This window comes from Sturnira hondurensis, unplaced genomic scaffold (assembly GCF_014824575.4).
Source record: "Sturnira hondurensis isolate 20B ecotype Veracruz unplaced genomic scaffold, ASM1482457v3 Scaffold0006413, whole genome shotgun sequence".
In the NCBI taxonomy this organism is placed as follows: Eukaryota; Metazoa; Chordata; class Mammalia; order Chiroptera; family Phyllostomidae; genus Sturnira; species Sturnira hondurensis.
Genome location: NW_028079044.1, coordinates 21218162 through 21236635, shown reverse-complemented (window position 1 = coordinate 21236635; position 18474 = coordinate 21218162). Strand labels below are relative to the sequence as shown.

The window sequence follows — 18474 nt, the reverse complement described above, 5'->3', positions numbered from 1 at the left end:
TCATCACCAAGCCCTTATTTTATGAAATGTTAAAGGGACTTATCTAAGAAAAAGATGAAAAACATGTATAGTAAAATGACAGCAAACTCACAATTACTAACAATCACACCTAAAACAAAAACAAATTAAGCAAACAACTAGAACAGGAACAGAACCATAGAAATGAAGAACACATGGAGAGTTATCAACAGGGGAGTGGGAGGAGGAGAGAAGGGGAGAAGGTACAGAGAATAAGTAGCATAGATGGTAGGCAGAAAATAGACAGGGGGAGGGTAAGAATAGTATGGGAAATGTAGAAGCCAAAGAACTTATATGTACAACACCTGGACATGAACTAAATGGAGAGAATGTGGGTGGGAAGGGGTGCGCAGGGTGAAGGGGAGTGAAGGGGGGAAAATGGGGCAACTGTAATAGCATAATCAATAAAATATATTAAAAATAAGTAAAAAGATAGAAAAAAAGAATTATATGCACAAGACATCAGAGTAGAATTTGGTTACTTCACGTTTTTTAAAAAACACCACAGTATGATATGCCCAGAAGTAATAAAAAAATACATTAGCTAAAAGAGAATTACTACATTTACTTTATGCTAGTCAGAACATATGAAATTTTGTGCTTAATGTAATTTGAAACAATATATTTTAAGAAGAATAGCTTTTGAAAACTAGAGTCTAGCATTATTATGCTAAGTGTAAAAAGCCAGGCAGTGAAAGACAAATACCATATGATCTCACCTAGAAGTGGAACCTAATCAACAAAACAAACAAATGAGCAAAACAGAACAAGATACATGAAAATAAAGAACAAGCTGACAGTGACCAGGGAGGGGGGATAACAGGGGAAAGAAGGGAAAGGGGCAAGTCAAGGAACACGAATAGAGGAGACACAGGCATAGACAATGGGAGCTGGGGGAAACAGGGTCAGGGACAGCAATGGAGAAAAAGGTGGGGCAACTGTAAATGAACAATTTAAAACAAACAAGAAAGAAAGGTACCCAAAGAAAGATAATTTGATTGCTGAGAGGTCTGAAAACATCAGCACTATGATCATTAGTGAAACAAGGAAATGCAGATCACTGGGAGAAATATATACTTTTAAATAATGACAATAAATTATCCATATTTGTTAATTGTGTTTTTCATAAGCATGTGTGAACCTAAAACCCAGTCTAATTTTTATACTTTTAAAAACTTTTCCAAAATTGCTAAGCCAAATAATTATTCCATATCTCTGATGAACTATATTCTAAAAAACTGTATGAATTAGACCATAAAGTCTATGCATATGATAGCTATATCAGTTTTAACGGGAGTAATAATAATAATAATAATAATAACAGTTGCCAGTTACTTAGCACTAATTGGATATCACCCATTCTATGAAGCATTTTGTAGAAATTATCTCATGTAAGCCATACCAAAACCCTGTAGGACAGGTATTATTATACCCTATTACTATTCATAATAGTGGACCAAATGCCCTACTAAGAGAATAAATAAACTATGATATATCCATACACTGGATACTTCCAGAAATAAAAAGTAAACTAAAACTATATACATCTACATAGAAGAATCTCAAAAACCTAAGACTACATGAAAAACACAATGCTCAGAATATACACTATATTAACTCCATCTATTACAAAGTTCAAAACCATACTGAACAGCAAGAAAATCAATACATGTCCCCTGGCTGGTTTAGCTCAGTGGAATGAGTACTGGCCTGTGAACCAAAGGCTGGCAGTTCGATTTCCAGTCTACGGCACATGCCTGGGTTGTAGGCCAGGTCCCTAGTGGGGGTTGTGTGGGAGGCAACCACACATTGGTGTTTCCCTTTCTCCCTTCCTTCCCCTCTCTAAAATAAATAAATAAAATCTTTAAAAAAATAAAATCAATACATGTCAAAATAAGGAGTAAAAAGAGTTATGACTGGGGAAGGGGACACACAGGACTTCAGTGTCATTCTATTTCTATTTCTCAAGATGTTTGGCTGATATGCAGGGATTAAGTTTACTTTATTCCTTATATATGTATGTTTCATGTCTTCTTTTCTGTGCATGAAACAGTTCACAATGGAAGGAAATTAAGTACTATTCAAAAGGAAGTGAGCCCTACCAGGCGAGGCCCAGTTGGCTGGGCATCATCACTCAAAGGGAAAGGCCACCTGTTCAATTCTGGGTCAGGGCACATACCTGGGCTGCAGACCCAGTCCCTTGTTGGGATGCATGAGGGAGGCAACCAACTGATGTCTCTATCCCTCCCTTCCCCCCTCTCTAAAAAGTAAATAAAGAAAATCTTAAAAAAATAAAAGTGATTTATACATAACCTATTATAGTTCTCTGTTCCTAAGCAGAAAATATATATCTGAAATAGCTGGACTTTCTCTGCATCTTGAGATATCACCCTCAAGAGAAAATAAGATTGACGATATATTGATAAAACAAATCTACTCTTATTTTCCAAAAGAGGTAATTTTTTTTCTTTTGTTGTTCAAGTACAGTTGTCTCCATTTTCACCCTGCCACGGCCTCCCGCCCCACCTAACCCTACCTCCCACCCTCAAACCTACCCCCTTTGGCTTTGCCCATGTATCCTTTCATACGTGTTCCTCGATGGACCTTCCCCCACTTTCCCCCATTATCCCTTTCCCCTGTGTCCTGTCAATTTGTTTTTTATTTCAAGGTCTCTGGTTATATTTTGCTTGCTTGTTTGTTTTCAATAGATGAATTTGAAATTAATCAAAACTTATGAAATCTAATCCTCAATCTTAACTTTTGAAGAATTAAGACTCCTAACACTTTAAATCAAACACTATCAGTGACTCAGCTAGAGTCACGAAAGCTGAGGTAAGAGATCTAAATTCTATTACCCTTTCTTGTACATTTTGTCTTTTCATTTCTACATTTTCTGATACCTTGGATAAGTCATCTTGACAAAACAACTTTGCTTTGATCTCTTCTACTTTTCTCCTGTCATCTTCATTTAATTCTGAAATGGAGTAGCCACAGTTGTGAGCCATATTAAACTTCAGATTCCAGGCTGTAGAGAAAGCATAAGACACTTGAGAGAATACAATACAAAAAGTGGCAATTTATCAGTCATTTTAAGAGCACAGATCATCATTATACCTACTTTAATGCCTAACATGTACATATCCAGAGTGAGTTCTCTAAATTACACGACAAACTTAATAGTTATTGAGAGATCATTTCATTGAAAAGTCTGATTTTTTAAAGCCACATTCTACAGACTTTTCTCCATAGAGGCTCCTTTAAATATGATATTCAATCATTTTTATCATAATCTTCCTTCTAATCAGGACATTCCCTTTGCCTTCCCTATCAGCTCAATAATTATTGCCACTTCCATAAGAGCTAATATTTTAAAATAAATAAAACTTGCGAGTTTTTTTGAGAATCAAAATATGCACAAGTGATCAAAGGCCTAGTTTAGGAAGATAACCCCAAGGAAAAGATTCCCAGATAGGCGTCTATTGCTTACAAGTTGTACTTTATAATATATTCTCCACATTGCCCTAAATATTTTTAACGGAATTCCACTATTTGAGATTAAAAGGATTAATATTCTTTCTTAAAACTGTAATCCAAGTTCTAGTGTAAAATACCTTGATTAGTTTTTTCCAGTGTCTACCTAAGATCTGCTCCAAGAATTTTATTAGCAAAGGGGATGAAAAGGTACATGTAGTTTTATGATACAAAGTAATTTAGAGCAGAGCAAACTGATTTTTTTCCTTTGTCTCCGAAATAAGGGTACTATAAGGGAAGGATCAGAGACACACGAGAGCTTTAGGAACACTCCAGCTCCCTACCATCCTCTAGACATCAAAACTTACTTTTCCTAAGACCCTAAACTAGGACTAGCATTAACAATATTAATATCGTGATTTAGCTACATTGTTGGTTAAATGGGCTTATTCTGGATTGCTGGAGATGATGTAATCATCCTACCAGTTCTACAAGAAAATAAATTTGGAATGCCAAACACTTAACTCTAAATAAATTATTAAACTACAATGTTTATAAGCTTCACCTGCCTTCATAACAAATCATCAGTTCCTACCTCGTGCGCGTACCCGGCATTCCTCTTCCTCTGCATTTCTGAGTATTTGTTTAGCATGATTCAATGAAGATTCACATTTCAGAAGGTTTTTCACATGTGCAGCCAGTGAATCTACACTACTACCACCCCCATCATCACTCTCTGACACACACTCTTCCTCTCTGCTATCTGTCATGCTTGTCTTCGGTGAAGCATATGGAAGTAAGTTTAGTAGAACATCAGAAACTGACTCTAAGGAATTACTGTCCCATGAGCAGGAACTTGCATCACTACTTGAATCGCTTTTTATGATAGTCATCATAGGGATAAGAATTTTATCTCCAAAGGTTCCACTAGAGCCTTCAGGTTCAGATCTCATTACAGATTTGGCTGCTTTATATTGCCTAAGGGTTTCATCTAATGCCACTCTAGCTTTGCTTTCTGCTTCCTGTATAGGACTTCTAACTGTAGTTGAATTAATACACTCCCAATTTTCAATGCCTCTCTGGCATTTCAGATTTGTCTCTGTGTTAATATCCTTCTGTATGTACTTGCTGCTTGGGTTCTCCTCTATGAATGGCTTTCTCAGAGGCAAATCTACATTGGATTCATCAGGTGTACAGGGTTCTTTGAAGCAAACAACCTTCTTAGATTGAATAAATGAAATATCACTAACATCTCTGAAAGGTACAAGGGGAGCAGGAAAATTGCATCGTTTCAGTGCTATATTTTCAGCCTCCATTAAAAGTGTCTGAATCTGTTTAAGAGTTTTAGAACTATTATCTGTATACTGGATTTCCTCAGAGCTGACATCTTCAAAACCTGAAGGTTCTGTCTTATTTACAACTCTATAATCAGCTTGAGAATTTAAAGGCATATTGTTGGAGATAATACTAGAGTGAGAAGAATCCAAATTATCTATTAGCCTTTGGACATGGTCTGAAACAAGTTTGTGCTTCTCACTATGTGAATAAATACCAGAGTGACCCGTTGATAACCCAGTGTTCTCATCAGTTTGCCCAAGACCACTTGAGAACTTCGGGGAATCTTCAGTTAGATGTCTATCTGGCAAATCCTGTTGATAGAATATATTTGGTTTTTCTCTGTATGAAAAAAAACGAGGAGGAGCTGTTGGTAATGCAGTTTTCTGGTTATCTGGTTCTAGAATTGTTGATACCTTCAGTACATCTTCAGTTAGACGTTTCTCTGGCAATTCCTGTGCAGACAAAATATTAGATTTCTCTCTGTTTGAATAGGAACTAGAAATAGGTATCCCAGAATTCACATCGGTTGGTTCAGGGACAGGTGAAGCTTTCACATTATCTTCACCTGGCAAATGCTGTTTAAAGAAAATACTGGGCTTTACTCCCCGAGAATAAGAATTATGAAAAACTGTCAGTAACGGAGTCTTCTGGTCATCTGGTCCAATCACAGTTAAATTCTCGGGCTTCTCTCCACGTGAGTAAGAAGTAGAGGAAGCTGTTGGTAACTCCGTCTTCTGGTCATCTGGTAAAACTACAGTTGAAATCTTGGGTTTCTCTTTAAGGGAGTAAGAACTAGAGGGTCCTGCTGATATCTCATTCTTTTGGCCAGTTTGTACAGGAAGAACAAAAACTTTTAAAGTTTCTTCAGTAGTATCTGGCAACTCATGCTGGTAAAAAATACCACCCTTTTCTCTGTATGAGTAGGAACCTGAGGGGATTATTCGTATTCCAGTCTTCTGTTCAGTTGGTCCAGCAACAGTTGAAACTTCCAAAGTTTCTTCAGTAATATCTGGCAACTCCTTCTGGTAAGAAGAGATGGGGCCCTCTCTATGTGAATAGGAAGAAGAGGAAACAATTTGTTTATCAGTCTTCTGGCCAGGCGGTCCAGAAACTACTAAAAGTTTTAAAGCATCTTCATTATGATCTGGCAACTCTTGCTGATAAGAAATGATGGGCTTCTCTTCATGAGAGTAAGAAGCAGAGGTTACTACTGGTATCCCAGTTTTCTGGCCAGCTAGTCTGGAACCCCCTACAACTTTTAAAACCTCTTGAGTAAGATCTTGCTTGTAAGAAATGTGTTGCTTCTCTCTATATGAATAGGAATTAGATGGTACTGTAGGTAGCCCAGTGTTTTGGTCCGCTGTTCCAGGGACACCTGAACCTTTCAGAGCCTCTTCAGTTACATGATTACCTGTCAACTCCTGCTGATAAGAAATAATAGGCTTTTCTTTATGTGAGTAAGAAGTAGGAATTGCTGTTGGTTTTCTGGTATTCTGGTCACCTGGTAGAGAAACAACAGAAATTTTCAAAGCCTCTTCAGATAGCTGACTATCTGGCAAGTCCTGTGGGTAGAAAATCAAGGGCTTCTCTCTTTGAGAGTAGGAAGTAGAAGATACTGTAGGTAACTCTGTCTTCTGTTCAGCTGGTTCAGGAGAAGCTGAAACATTCAGAGTCTCTTCTGTGATATGTCTATCTGGTAAGGCCTGTTGGTAAAAATTAATGGACTTCCCCCAAACTGAGTAGGCACTTGTCGGTACTGATGGTATCCCAGTCTTCTGATCGCCTGGTCCAGGGACAGCTGTAACTTTCAGAGCTTCTTCAGGTAAATGACTCTCTGTCAAGCCCTGTGGGTAGAAAATAATGGGCTCTTCCCTATGTGAGTAGGAACCAGAAGGCTCTGATGGTACCCCAGTCTTCTGGTCATCTGGTCCAGAAACAGTTAAAACTTTTAGAGCCTCTTTATGTAGGTGACTGTCTGGCAAGGTCTGTGGAGAGATAAAAATATGCTTCTCTCCATGTGGATAGGAAGTAGAGGGTACTGTTGGTATCCCAGTCTTCTGGTCAGCTGGTCCAGAAATGGTGGGAACTTTCAGGGCCTCTTCAGTGAGATGAGTGTCTGGTAAATCCTGTGGATAAAAAACAACGGGCTTCTCTCTATGTGAGTAGAAACCTGAAGGTTCTGATGCCAACCCAGCCTTCTGGTCAGCTAGTCCAGGAACAGCTGTAACTTTCAGAGACTCTTCAGGTAGATGACTGTCTGGCAAGCCCTGTGTGTTGAAAATAAAGGGCTTCTCTCTATGAGAGTGAGAAGTAAAGGGTATTACTGGTACCCCAGTCTTCTGCTGAGCTGGTCCAGGGACACCTAAAACTTCCTTACCCTCTTTAGTTAAATAACTAACTGGCAGCTCCTGTTGGTAGATAATATAGGGCTTCTCTGTATGTGAGTGAGAAGTAGAAGATACTGTTGGTATTCCACTTCTTTGGTCAGCAAGTCCAGGAGCAGCTGAAACTTTCAGAGCCTGTTCAAGTACATGACTTCCTGGCAATGTCTGTTGCTGGAAAATGAGGGGTGTCTCTCCATGCGAGTAAGAAGTAGAGGACACTGTTGGTATCCCTGTTTTCTGCTCAGTGGATCCAGGAGCAGCTGAAACTGTCAGAGCCTGTTCAGGTAGATGACTTCCTGGCAATGTCTGTTGCTGGAAAATGAGGGGTGTCTCTCCATGTGAGAAAGTAGAGGTTCCTGTTGGTATCCCAGTCTTCTGGTCAGCAAATATGGAAACAGCTGCAGTTTGCTGAGACTGTTCAGGTAGATGACTCTCTGGCAACTTTTGCTGGTAGAAAAGACTGGGTGTCTCTCTATGTGAGTAAGAAGTAGAGGACACTGTTGGTATCTCTGTATTCTGCTCAGTGGATCCAGGAGAAGCTGAAACTTTCAGAGCCTGTTCAGGTAGATGACTTCCTGGCAATGTCTGTTGCTGGAAAATGAGGGGTGTCTCTCCATGTGAGAAAGTAGAGGTTCCTGTTGGTATCTCAGTCTTCTGGTCAGCAAATATAGAAACAGCTGCAGTTTGCTGAGACTGTTCAGGTAGATGACTCTCTGGCAACTTTTGCTGGTAGAAAAGACTGGGTGTCTCTCTATGTGAGTAAGAAGTAGAGGGCACTGTTGGTATCCCTGTTTTCTGCTCAGTGGATCCAGGAGCAGCTGAAACTTTCCGAGCCTGTTCAGGTAAATGATTTCCTGGTAATGTCTGTGGAAAGAAAATATGGGGCTTCTCTGCATGTGAGTATAAAGTAGATGATAATGTTGGTATCATAGTCACTTGATCAGCTCGTTCAGCAGTGGCTGAAACTTTCAGAGCCTGCTCAATTAGATGACTGTCTGGCAGTTGTTGCTGAGAGAAAATAATCTGTTGCCTCTCTCTGTGTGAAAAGGAACTAGAAGGTACTGTTGTTTTCTCACTTTTCTGGTCAACAGGACCAAGAACAGCTGAAACTTTTGGAGCCTCTTCAGTTTGATCACTATCTGGCAATGTCTGTTGGTAGAAGATACTGGGCTTCTCTCCAAGTAAGTAGGTACTTGGAGGGACTGTGGATAAGTTGGTCTTCTGGTCAGTGGGTCCAGGAACAGCCGAAACTGTTAGAGGCCCTTCAGTTAGATTTCCTCTCAAGGGCTGTGGGTAGAAAATATTGGGCTTCTCTCTTAATGAATACGAACTAGACGGTAGTGTTGATATCCCAGTCTTCTGGTCAGCTAGTTCAGGAACAGCTAAAACTTTTAGTGCCTCTTCAGTTACATGGCCATCTGCCAATATCTGTTTGTTACGACTGTCAGTATGTAGATGAAGAGTATTCTCCACAGAAGATCTTACAACCAACTGAGGGAAGTCCTCAGGGGTCAAGGGTAAATAAGATCCAGTATCTGAATCTCCAGAAGTGGTAGTGATGCCTGCCTTCAAGTTGGATTGAGTAATTTCAGTTATGCTTCCTTTGGAAATATCTCCTAAAAAAAATAAAATTATTTAATTCTGATGATAGTATGTATTTTTTGAATTAAAAAATACTTCTTTTATTCACTAAAAGAAAGGAAACATTCCCTCCTTGGGACTTTACACTCTAGAAAGGAATCCTACAGAAATAGTCATCAAAAGACACAAATATTTACACTCAAACATATTTATTACAAAGTCTTTTAAAGTAGGAATCTAATGTAGAAATAATTTAAATATTCAACTATAGGACAAAAGACTAAAAACAGCAGTATAGGCCCTGGCCAGGTAGTTAATTTGGTTACTGCATCATCCAGATACAACAAGGTTGTGGTTCAAGCCCCAGTCAGGGCACATACAAGACTTTGACTCTCTTTATCTCTCTAATCAGTAAATAAACAATTAAAATTTTAAAATAGCAGTGTAGCCATTTCATAAAATATTATGCAAATCTTCAGGAGATGTTGAAAGAATTTTCAACATGGTATGAAAATGCTGTCTACTTTGGGATTTGATTTCACACTGCTTATAAGCTAACAAGTTACTGTGTCACATATGTTGGCATAAGATATGACACTCCTCAACCAAGACAAAATATTTAATTGCATGGCATAGTTAAGGCATCAGCTTATTTCATGCTTTGCGTTTATTTCAAGTAATACAAGAGCAATGCAATATGGCCCAGATGGATGCTATGCTAATAAGTGTACCCCTAATATGTATTTTTAACTATCTGAAACTGTAAATCCTCTAAAAAGTTTTTAACTACATGAAACTGTAAATCCTCTAAAAGAAACTGTAAATCATGAACTTAATTCTATATGGCATATATAGTCAGAACTGTATTGTAGAAATATAAGTTCTAGGTGGGAAGAGGACGCAAAACTGTAAGCAGTACTAACTGAACTTTCTGTAACAACAGAAATGTTCTATGTTTGTACTGTCAAAGACAGTATCTCTAAATAAAAAATAGTTCTAAGTGGCAGTGGAAAGTAAATAACTGCAATAGCAATGATGAGATTTTATAAATAATGCATTCATTCATTTGTTCATTAAAAAAAATCAAATGTTTACTATGGGCCAGTCACTGTTACAGATGTAGAAAGTGGGAGAGATAAATAAACACAAAGCTTACAATCTAATTCTGTCTCACAAAGCTTTTATTCTTTAGGAAGAAACAAACAAAAAGTAAATTGGTAAAACATATGGTATATACAGCAAATATTATCTATACTTAGCAGACAGAAAAATTAAGTTTCAAAGGTAACAATGTAACAGTGCTGCTCAATGTAAAGATCTTGTTAGATTCTGATTCAGTAGGTCTGGGGTGGGAGCTCAAATTCCAAATTTCTAATAAGCTCCTAGGTAGTACTCAATACTTTTGGTCCACAGACCACATTTCAAGTAATACATATTTTCCTAAAGTTGTACAGTGAGTAAGTAACAAAAACTGGTACTTTAGTTTTCTAATTCTAACAGATAATCTGAACTCTTTTCACAACAGACTGCCATCCTAAACCCACTGACGAGCTTCAAAAAAGTAGCTGAAAATAGACTAAAAAAATAGAATGATAAAAAAAGCCCAAAGGTACCAGAAGAAAAGAAATAACAAAGATTAAGAGTAGAAATAAATGCTTAAAACAGACTGAAAAGGTCAACAAAACTAAGGTATGATTCTTTCAAAAGGTAAATAAAATGGACAAACCTTTGGCTAGGCTCACCACAAAAAAAAAAAAAAAAAAGAAAGAAAAAAAAGGCAGGACTCAATTAAAGTCATAAATAAAAGAGGAAAGGAGGTCCAAGATGACAGCAGAGTAGGTAGAAAGTATATTCATCTCCTCCCAGTATCAAACTAAAATTACAACTAAAATGTGGAACAATCAACCTGAATAACCAACTGAAGACTAGTTGAAGAAAAGTCTTATAACCAAATACTTACAGAAGAAGCCACACTGAAATTGGTAGGTAGGGCAGAGATGCAAAAGGACTGGCCCCACTCCCAGGTGAAGCAGCTGAGATTCCAGAAGGATAACTCAGCTGCAAAGGTTCACCCTTGAGGAGTGTGGAATTGAGATTCCAGACCAAGCTCACCAGCCCAGGAAGAAGCACCCACATAACATCTGGCTGTGAAAATTCACCATGGAGAGAAAGGAGTCTGCTGGAGATGCAGAAGCCCTATTAAAAAGCCAAAGCACAAAATCGCTCTGCTATCACTCACCCTAGGCTTTGGCAGAGGGAGGGCTGAACAGACCAGAGCTGCACGAGAAGACACCAGGGGCTGTGGCTCTGGGAAGAGAGCTGATGGCACAGGAGCCGAAATCCCTGTGCTGAGTTCCTCTCCTACATCACAGACATCTTTCTTGGATGGAGCATTCCCCTCCACAGGCATCAGCTTAGGGCGTTGCAAAAGCCCTACCCTCTGGACTCCTGCAGTGGAGGACTCCCTCTCTTTGCTGAGTCAGCTGTCTGGGCCAGAGCCTAAATGTCTGGGCAGAGTCATGGGATGTCAGTGACTGAGTTGTGTGGCTTTGGGACAGAGGCCATTCCTCCAACATTTCTGTGAATGACATCGATCCCTTCCCCTCACAGGAGATTTGCTAGACTTACTCTCTGGTCTCCCAGTGGCCCCATCCTGGAGAATGCCTGCTCCTCAGGAAGTCTGGGAAGAATTCAAGACTGACTTATTTGTCTGGCTCTGGAGCAGGGTCACTCCCCACTCTTTTCCCCAAGATTGACCAGCAGCTCCTTCATGGAAGATCCTCAAGTCCCACCCTCCTGAATCCTGGTAGAATCTGGGACAGATTGAGTCATGTGGCTATAGCACAGGGGACATTTTTTCCTTGCCCATCACACTGGTACAAAACCTTCCATTTACACGGTCAAATCTTGGTCTGTTTGGGCCTGATAAATTCTGCCAGACTCACCCTGATGACTTCCTGAGACCTCAACTCATCAAATGGGTCTGGGATTAGGGCATGTGGCTAGACTTGGTATACCCTGGGACTTCCACTGAGTGGCCTCAGACTCATCACTAGCACTAAGTTTGAACTGGTGTTAGTCTGGTGAACACCACTCAACCTTATCTGGTGACTCCCTGAGAACCAACCTCAAGCTACTTGAGTACCACCAGAGGCTCTTTCAGTGACTGAGCCAAAAAGGAAGCCAACAGGCAAAGGAATGACAAGGCAGATCATGGAGTGCCTTGGGACTTTTGCTGACCTGTCCCCAGGCTTGGTACTGGTGGAAAGCTGGCCTTGGTGCAGCCTGCCCTTCCTATGCACACCAAGGCCCAGCAGAGGCAGCCACAACTGTGGATAGCTTTGCAGCTTGAAACAGGTTGATCAGGGCCAGTCACATACAGTGTCTAAGAATGACCTAAACCAGAGTCCCTCCCAAGAGGCTTGGAAGAGACACACCCAGTGGCCAGCTTCAGAAAACATCAGAGCAGAATCCAATTAGATTAACAAGCAGCATACCCAAAAAGAGATCTCAGCAAGTACTGGGCCCTGCTGAGTTGGATTCTACTTTGTGTAGTCAGCACCTGTGCAGTAGCTCCTACACTGTGGTCTGGATCATCAATCCTCAGAGCCAGTCACTGTGAGAAACGACTTCATGCATGAGCAGGCCAAATGCAATTAAGATTCAATTACAACAGGAGGGCTCGCATAACCCAGACAAGAGACATTCTTGGAGCATTCAACTCAGGTGGTCAAGCAGACTGTATTACTGGGTCTCATGACACCTACTACATAAAGCCACCCACCAAGATTGGGAGACATAAAGACCTACCTAGTACATAGTACCAAACACCAAGAAGAGGACATCACAAAAAGGAAAAAATGAAACATGCCTCAAATGAAAGAAGAGGATAAATCTCCACAAAAAGAGCTAAATGAAATAAAAGCAAACAACTGGGGATTGCTAATTGATAAATATACAGTTCAAATAAATGGTTACAAGGATGCTCAAAGAATGTAGTAAGAACTTCAAGGAATAGTGAGAACTTCAGCCTGCAAAGGACACAGAAACCATAAAAAAAACAAAACAAAATGAAAGTCAGAAAAGAATACACTAAAAGGAGTAAACAGTAGGCTGGATTAGTGGTGCATCAAATCAGTAATTTGGAGAACAAGCAGCAAACAACAAATCAGAGCAGCAAAGAAACAGAAGTAAATAGAAATAAAAACAGAAACAGAAATACAAACAAAATGAGCATTTTGGGACCTTTGAGACAACATGAAGTATATAACAACATCTGCATTACAGGGATACCAGAAGACAGAGAGCAAAGCATTGAAATCCTAGTTGAAAAAATAATGGCTGAAAACTTGCCTAACCTGGTGAAGGAAAAAGACACAGAAGTCTAATAAGTACAGAGAATCCTAAACAACATGAACCCAAAGAAACACACCAAGACACATCATACTTAAAATAGCAAAGATTAAAGACAAAGAGAGAATCTTAAAAGAACTAAGAGAAAGACAGTTACTTACCTACAAGGGAGCTCTCATAAAACTATTGGCTGTTTTCTCAACAGATACATTTCATGCCAGAAGATACTGATGAAAAACAAAGACCTACAACCAAGACTATTTACCCAGCAAGACTATCTTTTAAAATTGAGAGAAAAACATAAAGCTTCCTAGACAAGAAAAAGCTAAAGGAGTGCATTACCACCAAACCAGTACTACAAGAAATGTTAAAGGGTCTTCAATAAGAAAAACAACAACAAAGAAACATTACTATAAAGATAAAATGACAATAAATACAAACATAACATTAATCACTTTAAATGTGCCCTACTTTGCTGTATATAATGTGCTCCCGTGTATAATGCACACCCATGTTTTTGTGTGAATTATACACAGGATTATTACACCATTATACTTGTGTTATGTAATCATTATACCCATGTATAATGCGCGTTCTTATTTTTCCTTAAAAATTTTGGGCAAAAAAGTGTGCTTTATACACAGCAAAATTTGGTCATGGCTTAAATGTTCCAACCAAACACATAGGGTTGATGAACAGATAAGAAAACAAGACCCATATATATGTTGTCTCTAAGAGACCCACCTCAGAATGAAAGATACACACAGAGTAAGCATAAAGGAATGAAAAGATATTTCACCCAAATGGAAATGAAAAAAAAGTTGGGGTGGCAATACTTATATCAGACAAAACAGACTTGAAATAAAAAACTACAGCCCAGGCCAGTGAGGCTCAGTTGGTTGGAGAGTCATCCCATTAAAAAAAAAAGGTCACAAGTTCAATTACCAGATAGGGCATGTATGAAAAGACAACCTATTGATGTGCCTGCCTCCCATGCCCCCTCTCTCTCTCCAGTCCCAACCCCGCCACCAATCCATTCTCTAAAAGAAATGTAAAAAAACTCCTTGGGGGAGGATAAAAAAAGGGGCTACAAGAAGAGACAAAGCAGCACATAATACAAAAAGGGTCAATCCAACAAGAGGATATAACCCTTGTAAACATTTATGCACCCAAAATAAGAGCACCAAAATATATAAATCCTGATGGACATAAAGGGAGAGATGGATAGTAATATAGTCATAACAGGAGATTTTAAACACCTCACTGATGAGAATTCATAATTTTCCAAACAGAAAATCAATAAGGAAACAGCACCCTTAAATGAAATACCAGATCCCATGAATTTAATTGGTATTTTCAGAGCATTTCATCTCAAACTAGCAGAATATACAACCTTCCCAAGTATACATATCACATTTTCTAGGAGAGACCACATGTTAGGACACAAAATAAGTCAGTAAGTTTGATAAGACTGAAACCATATCAAGTATCTTCTCTGATCATAATGGAAACTAGAAATCAATCATAAGAAAAAACTAAAAAATACACAAAGATGCGGAAGCTAAATAACATGTTACCAAACAATGAATGTGTTAACAATGAGATTAAGAAAGAAAACAAATACCTTGAAAAGAATGAAAAAAACAACACAACAACCCAAAAATCTATGGCACACAGCAAAAGCAGTCCAAAGAGAGGATATAACATCACAGGCCAAAGTTAAGAAATAAAAAAAACCAACCTCAAATAATCTAAATTTATACTTAAAGGAATTAGAAAAAGAATAATAAACCAAGCCCAAGGTGAGTAAAAATAATAATAATAAACATCAGAGCAGAAATACACGAAATAGTATCTTAAAAAAAATACAAAAGATTAATAGAACCATGAGCTGATTCTTTAAAAAGATAAATAAGACTGACAAAACTTTTGCCCTGGCTGGTGTGGCTCAGTGGATTGAGTGCCAGCCTGAGAACCAAAGGGTCACTGATTCCATTCCCAGTAAGGGCACATGCCTGGGTTGCAGGCCATATCCCCAGTAGGGGGTGCACAAGAGGCAACCACACACGGATATTTCTCTCTCTCTCCCTCCTTCCCCTTTCTCTAAAAATAAACAAAATCTTTAAAAAAAAACGAAAAAACTTTAACCAGAGTCATTAAAAAGAGAGATAAGACCAAAATAAATAGGAATGAAAGGAGAAATAACAACTGACACTGCAGAAATAAATATACAAGATTATAAGAAAATATTACAAACTATATGCCCACAAATTGGACATTCTAGATAAAATGAATAAATTCCTAGAAACATACAATCTTCCAAAAGTGATTCAGGAAGAATAAAAAATCTGAATAGGCAGATTACAACTAATGAAACTGAAGCAGTAATCAAAAAACTCCAAAGAAACAAAAGTCTTGGACTGGATGGCTTCACAGGTGAATATTACCAAGTGTTCAAAGATGAACTAACATCTATTCTTCTAAAACTATTCAAGTGGGCTTTATTCTGTGGATACAAGGTTGGTACAATATCTGGAAATCAATAAATGAAAAACAACACTAAACAAAATGAAAACTAAAAATTACATGGTCATATCAGTAAAAGTAGAAAAAAGCATTCATTAAAATCCAGCACCCACTTATCATAAAAGCTCTCAGCAAAGTAGGAATAGAAAAAACATATCTCAACATAAAAAATGTCATATATGACAAACCCACAGCCTATACTCAAACAGCAAAAATTAAAACCTTTTCCGCTAAGACCAAAAACAAATCAGGGATCCCTCATTCAACATAGTATTGGAAGATAGCCACAACATTCAAACAAGAAGAAATAAAAAGCATCCAATTTGGAAAGGAAGAAAGAAGTAAAGCTGTTGTTATTTGCAGATGATATGATAGTGTAAATAAATAACACTAACGATTCCATGAATAGGCAACTTATTCATGTTTCTCTTTCATATCAATGTTTCTCTCCTTCTCTCACTCCCCTTCTTTTGCCTATCCCTTAAAAAAAAATCAAAAAGCTTATCCTCTGGCTGGTGAAGATAAAAAGAAACTAGACCGCCTTCTTAAACCACACACAAGAATAAATTCAAAATGGAATACAGACTTAAATGTAAGACTCGAAACTATAAAAATCCTAGAGGAAAACATAGGCAGTAAAATCTCAAACATTTATCATAGCAGTTATTTTTTTCTGATGTATCTCCACTGGCAAGAGAAACAAATGAAAAAATAAATAAGTAGAACCATGTCAAACTAAAAAGATTTGTATAGCAAAGGAAACCGTCAGCAAAATAAAAAGACAATCCACTGACTGGGAGAACATATTTGTCAATAATACATGTGATAGGGGTTATAATCCAAAATTTATAAAAATCATATACAACTAAACACCAAAAACCAAATAGCCCAATTAAAAAATGGACAAAGGACCTAATAGACACTACTCCAAAGAGAACATATAGATGGACAATGGACATATGAAAAGATGCTCAACATCACTAATCATTACAGAAATGCAATTTAAAACCACAGTGAGCCCTGGCTGAAGGGGTTCAGTGGATTAAGAGCTGGCCTGTGAACCTAACAGTCGCCAATTCCATTCCCAGTCAGGGCACATGCCTGGGTTGCAGGCCACTTCCCAGTTGGGTATGCGTGAAAAGCAACCAATCTATGTCTCTCTCTCACACATTGATGTTTCTCTCTCTTTATCCCTCCCCTTCCCTCTTTCTAAAAGTAAATTTAAAAAAAAACACCCCATAATGAGATATCATGGTACACTGGTTAGAATGGCTATCAACAAACAAGTGCTGGGGAACCCTTTTGCACGGCTGGTGGGGATGCAGATTGGTACAGCCTGTGGAAAGCAGCATGAAGCTACCTCAAAAAATTAAAAATTGAACTGCCTTATGACCCAGTGATTCACTTCTAGAAATATATCCATAAAATCTAGAACATTAATATGAAGCAATCTATGAACCCATGTTCATTGTAGCATTATTTAAATAAGCCCAGATTTGGAAGCTGTCCAAGTGCCCATCAGTAGATGAAAAGACAAAAATAACCTGTCGTACATTTACAGAATGAAATACTTACACATAAAAAACAAAAAAAAAATTAAAAAGGAAATTTTACTTTTATGTGACAGCATGGATGAACCTGGAGACTATTTGTGCTAAATTAAATAAGCTAGTCAGAGAAAGACAAATATCCTATGATTTCACTTACATGTGGAATCTAATGAACAAAATAAATTAAAAATAAAACAGAAACAGACTCATAGATACTGACAACTGACCAACAGTTGTAGAGGAAAGGCAGCTGAGTGGCTAGGTGAAAAAGGTGAGAAGATTAAGCAAAAAAAAAAAAATTCAGACACAGAAAACAGTATGGTGATTGTGAAAGGGAAAAGGGAGTTGGATGAGATAGAAGCAGGTAAAGGGGAACCCCGACTGGTGTGGCTCAGTGGGTTGGGCTTCGTCCCATAGACCAAAACATCACCAGTTCGACTTTCCGACAGGGCACATGCCTGGGTTGTGGGCCAGGTCCCTGGCTGGGGGCACTGGAGATGTAACCAGTCAGTGTTGCTCTCACACATTGATGTTTCTTTTCCTCTCTTTCTCCTTCACTTCCCCTCTCTCTAAAGTTAAATAAATAAAAATTTAGTAAATGTATAAAATTTTTAAGAAAGAAGAGAGTAAAGGGAGGATAAATGACGATGAAAGGATACTTGACTTTGGGTGGTAAACACACAACACAATATAGAGATAATGTATTATAGCACTGTACACTTGAAACTGATATAATTTTATTTCCAAATGTCATCCCAATCAATTCAATAAAAATTGTTTTAAAAGAATGAACAGAGGAGACAATAACTAATACCATAGAAATACAAAAAAATTATGAGACTGCTATAAACAATTATACACCAACAAATTTTACAACAGGAAAGAAATGAACAAAGTCCTAGAAACATACAACCTACAAAAACTGAATTATGAAGATATAGAAAAGCTCAGCAAACCAATTACTAGTAAGGAGATCGAAACAGTTTGTTAGGAGGTATCAGTAACCTAATACCTCCTAACAAACAAATGTTCAGGACCAAATAACTTCATTGGTGATTTGTACTGAATATTCAAAGAATTAATACAATCTTTTCAACCTCTTCTAAAAAAGAGAAGCAAACAATTCTGAATTCATTTTACCAGGCCAGCATAACCCCGATACCAAAACCAGAAAAAGATGCCCCAAGAAAAGAAAATTAAAAGCCAATATCCCTGATGAACAAAGATGCAAAAGTCTTTAATAAAAATATCAG

General features: G+C 38.1%; 1 protein-coding gene across 7 annotated transcripts in view; it reads right to left on the bottom strand.

The window, feature by feature from the left end:
* Positions 1 to 18474, bottom strand: part of ALMS1 (ALMS1 centrosome and basal body associated protein) — a 203738-nt gene that overhangs the window by 117916 nt on the left and 67348 nt on the right. For 5 of the 7 annotated variants that reach the window (XR_005066793.1, XM_037048203.1, XM_037048204.1 and 2 more), the window contains 2 exons: positions 4085 to 8827; positions 2919 to 3043 (listed from right to left, as the gene is read on the bottom strand). Coding sequence is in view for 6 of the 7 variants with exons in the window: in XM_037048203.1 (XP_036904098.1) it covers positions 2919 to 3043; positions 4085 to 8827 (4868 nt within the window). In the remaining variant the exon portion in view is untranslated. The remainder of the gene's footprint in view (positions 1 to 2918; positions 3044 to 4084; positions 8828 to 18474) is intronic. The other 2 variants (XM_037048205.1, XM_037048208.1) reach the window with 2 other exon arrangements.